Source organism: Octodon degus, unplaced genomic scaffold (genome assembly GCF_000260255.1).
Source record: "Octodon degus isolate 3935 unplaced genomic scaffold, OctDeg1.0 scaffold00315, whole genome shotgun sequence".
Classification (NCBI taxonomy): domain Eukaryota; kingdom Metazoa; phylum Chordata; class Mammalia; order Rodentia; family Octodontidae; genus Octodon; species Octodon degus.
Window position 1 is genome coordinate 438,359 of NW_004524891.1, and position 12,154 is coordinate 450,512.

Below are 12,154 nucleotides of genomic sequence, written 5' to 3' on the forward strand. Positions count from 1 at the left end.
GAGGAGAGGAGAGGAGAGGAGAGGAGAGGAGAGGAGAGAAGAAGTACAGCATAACCTAATAAAGTTCCTAGCTCTTACCTAAGCTCTAGGCTTCACAAGCTTCTGCTGTATTTCTATTATGCTGCCCTTTGCTCATTTGGGTCCAGCACTTGCCTTCTGTGGCTCCTTTGTATTTTCCATGTTCCCTCCTGCCTCTGGGTCTTTGCATGCGCCGTTTATCCCACTTACTATTTATCCCATCTTACTTAACATGGACTTATCCTTCACAGCTCAGGGAATCCTTCCTCCTTACATTCAGTAGTGTGATTGCACCTCTTTGTTATGCTATAGGAAAAATAAAACTCCCAACCCTCCAGATGTCAGATGTGCCTAGTTTGTGGTCTGACAGCATTGAGGAATGAGGTCACCACCAATGGAAGGATTTAGGAAATATTTTATTGGAAATGAGGGCAAGGAAAATAGCTCTTGAATTTCCAGAAGGGTAATAGTCAGGACCTTTGTCAGGAGTAATTTGTATTATAAAAGCACAATGGGGATACAATAAGTCAAACTACAATCAACCAATAAGATTATAAACATAGTCACTTAGCTCATTTTGAGCGATTAGGAAAGCATGGCATACAGCAAAGATATATGGCTAACGTCATTAATTTTAGCTCATCTATAACTTTTTTTTTTTTTTTTTGCGGTACCGGGGATTGAACTCAGGGCCTTGCGCTTGCCAGGCAAACGCTTATTCTACTGAGCTATCTCCCCCGGCCCCTCATCTATAACTTCTAACACAGAAAGAACAAGAGCATTTGGGGGAAGGGATTGGCCCAGGTGTTCTGGCACTCACCTAGAAGCCTATGCCTATCTGGATTTATTGGATTGGTGGTGCTAATTATAGCAGAATCTCAAATAGCTGTTTATTCCTGAGAAAAGCATTCAAGTCTGCTACTGCATTTTGAGGCCTGTCCTTCTTCAGATGTGCCTCTAGCCACAGTTCTTACCTTCATGCTTTCGTGTTGATTCCCTTGAGGGCTTGACTCCTCTCTGACTGTATATGAATCTCTATTTCACTTAGCTGCCTATACTAGTTGTACCATGCACTTCTCCTTCTCAAGTATTTATCACAATTAGAATTTAAACATTTGTAACTTAAAGCAAGGAATGATGGTGCACACCTGTAATCCCAGCACTCAGGAGACTGAGGCAGGAGGATTGAGAGAAGTTTGAGGCCAGCCTAGGCTACATAGTGAGTTTGTGAGCAACTTGAACTACATGGCAAGACTGTACCTCAAAACAAAAGGAAATGAAATTTATGCTTTATGTGAGTATCCTCAGTACTCTGGAAGGCTGAGGAAGGAGTTTTTCAAAGCCAGCCTAGGCAATTTAGTAATATTTATCAAGATCCTGTCTCAGAAGTTAAGATTTTTTTTAATTTTTTATTTATTTGTGTGTGTGTGTGTGTGTGTGTGTGGCCAGCTCAGCCCACCAGGGGGTGGGGCTGGCTGGCATGTGGTGCTGGGGGATTGAACCGCGGTCCCTGTGCTTTGCTAAGCTTGTTCTAAGTAGGTGCTTTAGACCACTGAGCCATTTCACCAGCCCTTAAGATTTTTTTTTTTTTAATTTTTAACAAAGTAAACCGGGGGCCGGCCAAATAGCTCAGTGGATTAAAGTGCCTGTAAGCAGGTTCAGGGGCCGGGGGTTTGATCCCCAGGCCTGCTGTGCCAGCCCCACTCCCCCAGGGCACACTGAGCCAGCAATTGAGACTGGGCACAGTGGCGCACCTGTAATGCCAGCTCTTGGGAGGCTGTAAACAGGCAGATTACTACAGTACGATCTACTAGTGAGACCCTGAACACCCTGTAGACCCTGCCCTAAAATACAAGTAAAAAAAAAAAAAAAAAAAAAAAAAAAAGTAAAATGTACTGAGGCTAAAGTTCAGTGCAGAGAATCAGGATTCAATCCCCAGATGGCCATGATGGTGCACGCCTGCAATCCTCGCACTTGGGAGGCTGACGCAGGAGGATTGTTTCGAGTTTAAGGCCAACCTGGGCTACAAAGTGAGCTCAAGACCCTGTCTCACAAACAAACAAACAGACTGGAAAAGAAAGAACAGAGTCAATCTCCAGAACCAAAATAGAACAGATTCAGGGCTGGTGAGATGGCTCCGTGGTCTAAAGCACCTACTTAGAACAAGCTTAGCAGAGCACAGGGACCGCGGTTCAATCCCCCAGCACCACATGCCAGCCAGCCCCACCCCCTGGTGGGCTGAGCTGGCCACACACACACACACACACAAATAAAATTTTAAAAAAAGAATAGATTCAATTCCCAGAACCAATCCAATCCTCAAGAAAAAAAAAAATTTATATTTTGGAACTCCAGTTGAAAAATGCTAATTATAACTATATACAATCCATGAGGGCATAATCAATGTTTTTTGGTTTTTTTAACTCACCAATATATTCTCAGTGTGGCAGTGTCTGGAACACAGTAGGGGTTTGAGGCTGCCCTGTGCAACTTATTGAGACCCTGTCTCAAAATAGGAAAATAAAAAAGGATCAAGGATATAGCTTATGGATCAGTAGTAGAATGCCCCTGTGATCTATCCTCAGGGCTGGTGAGATGGCTCCGTGGTCTAAAAAAAGTTCAGTGAGTGAGTAATGAAAAAGCTATTTTTTACCATGTTAATGTATTTTTATTTCTCCCTATGTATTTGCATATATCTACATATAATTCTTAATTTTAAAATATGAATTGATATTACATATATATGGGTTTGGGGTTTTGTTATTTTTGCAGTACTAGAGGTCATACCCTCGCACACATTAAACAAGCATCTACCATCCAGCCCTCTATGGTTTAACTCACCTTTTCAAATTAGTATCTTACAGTTCATTACAAAAGGAAGTAAGTCATTTCCTTTCAATAACTACACAGATTTACATAGTATAAAGATGCCATGCATGAAAAAACTAAAAGCATCATTCCTTCTACCAAAATTTGCTCTTCCTCTTGATTGTTCTCTATCTTAACCAAAAACTGTTTCCCATGCCTAAAATATAAGTTGCACTAGAGTTCTCCCACTCTGATCAAAACTAGACTTGTCTCTTATAGCTCTCAGCAGAGACAAGAGCCTGAACGGCCTCTTCCTTCTACCTTCACAGCCACTACCCTATTTTCAGAACCTCACCAACTTGCACGTGACAAACGGCAACAGTGTCCTAATGGTTTTGTCTGCTTCTATTTTGCCCTCACAAATTCTTTCTACAAACTGCGGTTAGAGTGATCTTCCACAAGTACAGAGGTAAAAACAGCACTTTTCAATCCTTATAGTGTCCATAATTGCCCCCAAAATTAAGTTCAAGCACCTTGAAAAGGCCATAAATCCATCTATGACAGATCTGCCGGCTCATATCGCCATTTCCCACAAGGCCTTCTGTCACAGAACTATTCTGCACACTTACAATTTCCCCAAAGCACCACACTCCCTTATCAGTGCACAAACATGTGCCTGGAATGCCCAATTGTTCCCTCGGTACAGTCTATATATAGCAAAGCCTCAGTCTAAACACTGCCGTAGCCAGGAAGCACTCCCTGACCCTCCCAGTCTGCGCTACATGCTCCTCTCTGGTCCTCCCTAGCCAGCCTGTGCACATCACAGAGCAAATAACATCTGTTTTTCTGTCTCTTCTTTTGAAATGAGCATTCCTTAAAGATTATTCCTCTATATCCTCAAAAGGCCTAGCACAATCCCTGGCATATGAGTATAAATTGTGAAATAAATGAGTAAATATATAAGTACATAAAGTGATGAATGATTTTAGTAATGACAAGTTGCTTGAGAATTATAATCAGGAAGCAGACGTGATTGGTTTGTTCAATAAAGAAGTATTATTAAGGTCACAGGGACACTGGGGATGGAGTGACAAAATAGGAAATGTTCTAGAGCTAGACATATAGCTCAGTGGTAGAGTGCTACCCAGCATGTGACAGACCCTGGGTTCAGTCCCCAGTACTGAAAGGAAAAAGGGGGAGGCTCCTCATTGTTGAGGCTCACATTTTAATGAGGGTGAGAGAAGAAACAATTAAAGAAATGAAGAACAGGGTTATATAATAGAACTGGAACAGGGGACTGCTAACAGACTGAGTGCCCAGGAAAAGCCTTACCAGAGAGCTATCCGGTGAGCTAAGATCTGAGCAGTAAGAAGGAATGAGTCATGATAAGACCTAGGATCAAAGCTACTCATGGCAAAGGCAAAATGCAAAGACCACACAGCTGGTGGATTTATGGCACAGAAAGAAGCCACATGTAGATAAAGGGTGATAACCTGGCATGCAAATCATAGGAGCTGAGAATGGTGAGGTAAGGAGGAACTAGATCATATCCAGTCTCACAGGGACTGGTGTGGAGCTTGGATTTTAAAAAGAAGAGTGGCACAACTTAAATTTGTAAAAGGTGTATTTCTCTGTAAAGCTATAAATAATAATAGAAGCAAGATCACCAGCTAGAAATTTGCTGTTAATTCAGGCAAGAGATAAAGCTGGTTTCATCTTATAGGCAGTGGTAAAAGTCAAAATGAATAGACTTGTGATGTATTCTGGACAGTAGCAGATCAGTATTTTTAGAAGCAAGTTCTAGTAAGTGGGAGGAAACAACTGAAGGCCTTGGTGAAAAATGGAAGCAGAAAAGCCAGATGATAATGGTATAACCTGTAGGGGTGGGGTTGGGGGTTCTGTATGAGAACAGATTAAAACACAAGACATTTCCATCCAGAAAATAAAGTCTCTTTAATCTTTGAAACAATTCTGTGAGGTAGCCATCAACCCCCTTTACAAAAAGAAGGAAACTAGAGCAGAGCTTTTAAAAAATTGCCAAGACTTACATATAAGGCAGCATTTGAACTGTGTAGGTCGTGTTACTTTCACACATCGTCCTAGCTGTTTCCTCGAGGAGACTGGACCTCATGGCACAGAGAAGAGGGAGAACCTTGGAGTTCCCTCCAAGCGGGGCGTTAGACCCATGCCAGCCATAGTCGGGGTGCTATGGAGCAGATCGGAATTAATCGGTAGGGCAGGCCTGATCTGATGACTTTATGGTTCTTAGGTACCCCATCTGGGAGAAGTGTGAAGAGGAGAAGAAAACCAATCCAGAACTACAGCTCTCTCAGCTCTCCCGCTGCCGCTTCAAGTCACGAAATGACAGTGCTATTCACACCCTTGTAGAGGTGACCACAGCCCAGGGTGTTGTTCACAGCTACCTGGGCTCCCCTTTCTGGATGCACCAGGCTGGTAAGAACTTTCTTTCTTTTTCTTCCCATACCATTCCTGCCCCCAACGAAACTTCTGACCCTATTCATTGCCATGATCCCCAACTCTGACACCTCTAACCTACGGCCTTGGTGATGTGATGACACCTCGTGCACCTAGGCTGAAACCAGTCCCTGCTGAAATCTCTGTAGTGCTCATCCCCACCCCACACCTGCGTTGGAGGGAGGTCTCCAGCGGGCAGTTGGCATTGGAGTGGCAGCACCCATCATCTTGGGCAGCCCCAGAAACCTGCTATCAACTCCGGTACACTGGAGAAGGCCATCAGGACTGGAAGGTATACAGTCAAGCAACAAATGGCCTCAGAGGACATTTCTGTTGTTGCACCAGAGAAACTGTGTTCATATTTTCATAGCTGAACTTATGTAGTTCTGTTTATGTGGTTTGTTGATTTGCTTGTTTGTTTTTCTTTTTTCCCAGTTCTGGGGTCCAACCCCACAGCCTTTGCACTGAACTTCATATCCAGCCCTTTTTTATTTTTTAAATTTGTAGACAGGGTTGTGTTACGTGTTTAAGCTGATGAGGCCTCAGCCTCCTAGACTGCAGGATAACAGGTGTGCACCACCAAGTTGGGCCTGAATATCTAATCTAGGTTTACCTGATCTAACTGGGATCTTACTCTCCTGAGGATCTGACACTGCTAGCTACTCCTACATAGAGTTTTCTTTTCTCTTTGCTTTTGGGATATCAGTCTTCCCTGATATTCTTTCTGCTATTGCTCCTTTTCCACTCTTCCATAATATGTTATTTCTAGAGTGTTAGCTAAGATGTCTTTTCCCCCCTAAATTTTACCTTTACATTAATAATCCCAATTTTACCACTCTAATGCCGATATGTTAGGAATTTAAGAAGCACAGGCAGATTATTTAAAATTTTGAAGTATTTTACTGGTGAAATAGAGATAAAGCTATCTTACAGAGTAAAAATTAAATACAGTAAGTCCCCGACTTACTGACATTTAAATTGCGAACTTTCACAGCTAAGAACAGACCTCACATTAGGAACCTTTGTAGATGTGAACAAATCACGAGAGGAGCCCAGGTGTCTGCCAGACGCTGTCACAGCCGTGCTGCTGTGTGCTCACTGCCCCGTGTAGAGTGGACAGCAGTGCAGGGCTTAGTCAGAGCCCAGGAGACCTGGAGGCAGGAGGAAAAGCAGTGGTGCTGTAGAGAGGACTGCTAGGAAGCACAGGATATGCACTGTATATTTGTGTAAAGCTGTATATGACTCACTTTGTTGGTCTTACAAACGAATTTGACTTATGAGTGTTCTCCAAGAATGAATTTGTAAATCAGGGACATACTATAATGTGTAAATACTTAGCATAGTGCCTGGTATATAGGAGGCACTCTATACACCAGTTAAACATTAGCTTGTCTACTTTTATTCTCATTTACCATATTTAGATATCAGGCAGGCAACTCTATCTAAATCTCCTCAATCCCAAATAGTTCAAACTCAGTGTATCCAAAACTAAAACCTTTCTAACCAAATGTACTTTGTTTCTACTGAGGTAAAACTTACATATACTAAAGTGTACAAACCTTCTTAAGTATATAACTGATTGTACATGGGGATACACTCATGGAATCATTACCAAGATCAAGATACAAGTAATTTCCAGCACCCCAGAAGTTCCTCATACCCTCTCAGTTAGTTACCTAAATGGAAGGTAATCACTATCCTGACATTATCATTGGTTCATTTGACAGTAAACTTAACAAAATAGAACGATATGGCCAAGCATAGTGGCCCATGCCTGTAACCCCAGCACTCAGGAGGCATGAGAACAGTTATGAGTTTGAGATCAGACTGGGCTATAAAGTGAGCTCAAGGCCAATCTGAATTGCATAGCAAGACCCTGTTTCAAGAAGACCAAAAATAAAACCATATGGCATTTCTACTTCAAGCTTACTTTCTCTTCTGTCTCTGCTAATGACACTACCACTTAACCCAGAACCTATGTCTTTTCTTTATTCTTCTCCCTATTTATCAACAAGCACCTTGAAGAATACCAACTCTTCAAATGTAGGACTGCTTGTCCTTCTCTTTGACCATCCAGCCTTCCCATACCTACCATGCATCGGCAGTCTCCCTCATTAGATACTGTTTGATCTTTTTCTCCGGTGCCTAGCCCAATGTTTGGCACATCTCCAGCAACCATAAATGTTTGCTGATTGATTAACACTCCCCGCTTGCGCCCATGCTGCTTATAACCGCTGCGCCTAACACAAATCTGCCCTCCTGGGCCCAGGAGCAGTGCTTGTGGTAGGGTCTGTGCGGCTCGAGATCTGAGTGACGCAGGAGTGGCTGTGATAGCATCCAGCATGTCATGGTCAGTGCGTCCGAGTTCTGGGATCTCGGCCAAGGTGTCCCACAGGTGCTTGGAACAGGGTCTCTGTGAAGGTAGGTCTGCGCCAGTGTCCCCTGGTGCGTCTCACAGGCAGAAACCCGGTCAAAGAGAGGGGTCTCAGTAGGGGCGCTCGGCCCCGCCTGTTTATGCGGCCAGCGCCCACGCCCAGGGACTCTGAGTCTCCGCTCACCTCTCCTCTGTGCAGGTGCTGGAACCCCCACTCGGAGCCCGGGGAGGGAGCCTGGAGCTGCGCCCGCGATCCCGCTACCGCTTACAGCTGCGCGCCAGGCTCAACGGCCCCACCTACCAAGGCCCCTGGAGCGCCTGGTCCGAGCCTGCGAGGGTGGAGACAGCCTCGGAGCCCGGTAAGGAGCAGCTCAGCCAGGACCGCGCGATTCTGCAGCAGCCCGAGGAGCGGGGCTCCGGCGAAGGGGCCTGATCCAGCCGGGCTGAGGCGCAGACGCTGGGGTTAGGGCGTGGTTCGGGGGGGTTGCGGGCGGGGTGGCGGGTCAGCCGAGGCCTGAAGGTTTTTGTCCCCTAGCCTGGATCTCCTTGGTGACCATTCTGCTCCTGGTGCTGGGTCTCAGTGCCCTTCTTGGCCTGCTGCTGCTGAGGTGGCAGTTTCCTGCGCACTACAGGTACCGCCCTAGCCAGAGGGAGACAGGGCGGAGCAGGTAGGGCCAGAGATCCCTAAACAGGCGACCTGCTTGGTGACATGGTGACATTTACTCTCTGGACCACCACACGTTCTCACCCGCTTCCTGCATGTCTTCCGGAGTGGTGCTGTCTCCTTGAACTCATTTGGCGGAGCCAGGGATTGAACTCAGGCCCTTGTGCTTTCCAGGGAAGCGCTTATTCCACTGAGCCATCTCCCCGGCCCCTATCTCCTTGAGCTCTAACATGTCCACTATAACGGGATCCTCAAACAGCACTACCTCGTGAGTGTTCACTTTAGTAACAAAGTTACTGTCCCTGCTGGGCTCATGCCAGGACACTTAAGTACCTACCTCCCCTCCCCCACTCCACCCCACCCAGCTGGCCCTCAGATCTGGTCATTCCACTCCTAAACCTAGCCCCTCTAGTCCTACAGACACTACCTGAATTCCTGAAAGGAGACCTGAGTCTTCTGAGTTAACCTCACACAGCCACCAGAATAACCTTCTTGAAATGTACACATGAGCCATCTTTCCCACCTTAAATCCCTTCACTAACTCCTAGGATAGAGCCCAGATTCCTTAGAATGACAAGTTACACTATGCAAATTCGCTACCAGCCCTTCTACCCTCTTCTGCCTTGTGCATTAACCTTGCCAAACTTGATTTCCTCCACAAGTCTGCTGTTTCACTCCTCAGTGCCTTTGAACATAATGTCCCTTCTGCCTGAAATGTCCTCCCTGGTTTCATCTTTTTAAAAAATATATATAATTTGTTTTATTTTCACTCATTCATCTTTAAATAACTTTCTTCACCAACTCTTAGGAAACCTTTTCTGACCTTCCCTCACTGGCTGCTTTTCTGTGTCCTAATACAGTAGAATACAGTTTTACTGATTTAATTAATTAACTATGGTGCTGGGGATTGAATCACTAAGCACTAAGCACCCCCTCAACCACTGAGCTACACCCGAGCCCTGCATTTAATTCTTTACATATCTTCTTCATTCTACCTTACTTGGTCATTTTTAAGTTCTTAGCATAGTGCCTGCCAAGTAGCAGGGCCTTAAATAAATGTTAGTAATGAATGACTCATGTACGTGGGGGCTGAGGAGAAATGTCACTGGGAGTTATAAACATGAAAGATAGAATCCACGCCACCTCAGTTCTTCAGCTGGTAATATCAGCTGATTTTTTGGAGACTTAGTTCAGAATCCAACTCCTCTGGGCACTGTGTTTTGATGGTCTTAGGCTGAGTCAGGTGCCCCTCTTGTGGGCTCTTATTTCTCTTTGACCATCTGCTCTCTGAACTTTTAATTTGCCTATGCGTGAAAGCAAAGTGGATCTGGCAAAAAAGTTAGAGGGAGGAAGTGTTGCTGAGCTAAGCATATTGTACTCCTTTTCCCCAGGCAGGTAAGTCCCTCTTCTGCTTTTCAGGAGGCAGGAGTAAGGCTGTGGAAGAGGATCGAAACCCTCTCTAGTAACTCAGTAATAACGTCCTCTGGTTCTCTTCTTGAACACCTATGATGGGCTAGACACTGGAGATACGGGAAAAAATATGCAAACTGCTTTCAAGGAGCTTACACTGTAGTGAGGAGACGTGGACAAAAACAATAAAAGAAATATACAGTAAATCAAGTGCTATATAGAAAAGCATAGCAGGAAATAAAATGATGGGAAGGATGATGCTACAATTTTAGGCATCCTAATCAGGGACAGTATCTCTGTCAGGCTAACATTTGAGCAGAGCCCTAAATGGAGTGAGGGAGTGAATGGAGTGTTCCAGGCAGAAAGAGCAGCAAGTGTGAAGGGCCTGACACAGCAATGTTTGAGAAGTTCTGCACTGCCCCTTGGGAGGCTACCTACCAGGTTTTCCTCTCCCCCAAGGTTTTCTTCTCACCTCTGCTCCTCTGCCTTACTTTATAGCCTGAACTGTGCTCCAGCCCTCAAGACTCCTCAGTATGCCTCCACCGCAGCCCCTGCAGTCTTCTGTCCAACCTTCCCAGCTCATGCCTAGGACTCAGTCTGCTTCTCCTGCTTGTCCCCTAGGAGGCTGAGGCATGCCGTGTGGCCCTCTCTTCCAGACCTGCACCGGGTCCTCGACCAGTACCTTAGAGATACTGCAGCCCTGAGTATGGTGAGTGCACTGTCCCTCTCCGCGCTCCACCACCAATGCTCCTTGCCCCTCAGTGCAATTTGTTCAAGGTCATGGCCTCAATGTACCATCCTCAGACACCACCCCCAATCCAACTTGCTTTCCTACACAATCTGGATCTACTCTAGCTCAGTTCCCTTCAACCATCTCTCCTAGCCCAAGGCCACAGCCACAGATACCTATGAAGAAGCAGAGCCCAGCCTCCTGGAGATTCTACCTAAACCCTCGGAGAGGACACCCTTGCCCCTGTGTCCTTCCCAGGCCTGGACAGACTACCGAGGACTGCAGCCTTCCTGCCATGGGGCCTCAACCTTGTCTATGTGTCCACCTGGGGCTGAGTCGGGGTACTGCCGTACTACACACATTGCCAACCATTCATATCTACCATTAAGTTGTTGGCAGCAGCCCTGAAAACAAGTCTCTCCTAGGACCTGACACACCTAGACTTCTTGATATACTGCCCTTAACCTATCCTAACACTGGCACCCCAGACTTCACTTCCAGTCCTCAGCTTCCAGCCTGGTTGGGCTCTCAGAACTGATTTTTCATACTGCTGTTGAAAAAAAAATCCGGGACCTTTTCTCCAGACAGGCTCCTTTCACTAATTCCTCTGACTCACCCTCTTTCTCCTCTTGAATGCCAACCTCTGTGAAAAGAAGTCCCCATTTTCCTACTGATTCTTCGGAGACTTCATTTAGTTCCACTGTTCCCACTTTGCTAATAAAACTGCCATGGCAAAGTTCCTTTTAAATCTTCTCATTGCAAGTTTCAGTAGGATCTTGTCAATCATCAGTTTACTTGATCTCTCTGTGGCTTTTGCAGATGGTTCCTCATCTCTACTTTATATTCTCTTCCACTTTGGCTTCCATACTGTCAATTTCTGTCCTAGTTCTATACCTGTCTGAGTATACTAAAAGTTAAAAGAATAAATGAGTCAGTGCTGGCTTCAATTCCTGTCCTTCATACTTGCTAACTGTGCCACCTCAGACAAATAGCTAAATGTCTTTGTTTGCTGTAGTTTCTCATGTATAAAAGAAGCAATCACAATCCTCCAGAGTTGTGAAAAATATTGAGATAACCCAAAGAACCCTAAGAAATAGTAAATACTTAATATATCTGAACTACTATTGTAGTTATTCCTTCTTAATCTCATATTCTGGCATTTTTTTCCTATCCTTAATTAGTGCAGTCTCTCAAGCTTCCATTTGTTTGTTTGTTTTGTTTACCATGCTGGTGTTTAAACCTAGGATTTTGGATAGGCAAGGCCTATGCTTGACTGCTTAGCTACATCCTTAGGTCTAAGACTTCATTCTTTCTTTTTTTAAAATAGGATCTCACTATGTAGCTCAGACTGGGCTTGAAGTCTCTATGTAGACCAGGCTGGCCTCAAATGCATAGCTATCCTCCTGCCTCAGCTTTGAGAGTGCTGGGATTATAGGCATGTACCACCATGCCTGGCTGTAATGCTCTATTCTCTTTTTTTTTTTTTTTTTTTTTTGGCGGAACTGGGGATTGAACTTGGGCCCTTGAGCTTGCCAGGCAAGTGCTTATTCTACTGAGCCATCTCCCCAGCCCAAAGACTCCATTCTTAATTCAATCTTCAATCCCATCTTTTCTCATTGTCTACTATATGTTGGCCTTCCAAAGTTCTAACTCCAGCACAGACTTAAGTATTGCA

General features: G+C 44.9%; 1 protein-coding gene across 4 annotated transcripts in view; it reads left to right on the forward strand.

Annotated features, from left to right (window-relative positions):
* The window catches only part of Mpl (MPL proto-oncogene, thrombopoietin receptor), a 15,544-nt gene extending 3,697 nt beyond the window's left edge, over window positions 1-11,847 (forward strand). For 2 of the 4 annotated variants that reach the window (XM_004647598.2, XM_012513068.2), the window contains exons 7-12: window positions 5,096-5,280; window positions 5,451-5,593; window positions 7,875-8,034; window positions 8,211-8,307; window positions 10,371-10,458; window positions 10,633-11,847. In XM_004647598.2, coding sequence (XP_004647655.1) covers window positions 5,096-5,280; window positions 5,451-5,593; window positions 7,875-8,034; window positions 8,211-8,307; window positions 10,371-10,458; window positions 10,633-10,887 — 928 coding nt within the window. In that variant the 3' untranslated portion in view covers window positions 10,888-11,847. Of the gene's footprint in view, window positions 1-5,095; window positions 5,281-5,450; window positions 5,594-7,874; window positions 8,035-8,210; window positions 8,344-10,247; window positions 10,350-10,370; window positions 10,459-10,632 lie in introns of those variants that run through there. The other 2 variants (XM_023707883.1, XM_023707885.1) reach the window with 2 other exon arrangements.
* Window positions 11,848-12,154: the final 307 nt, after the last annotated feature.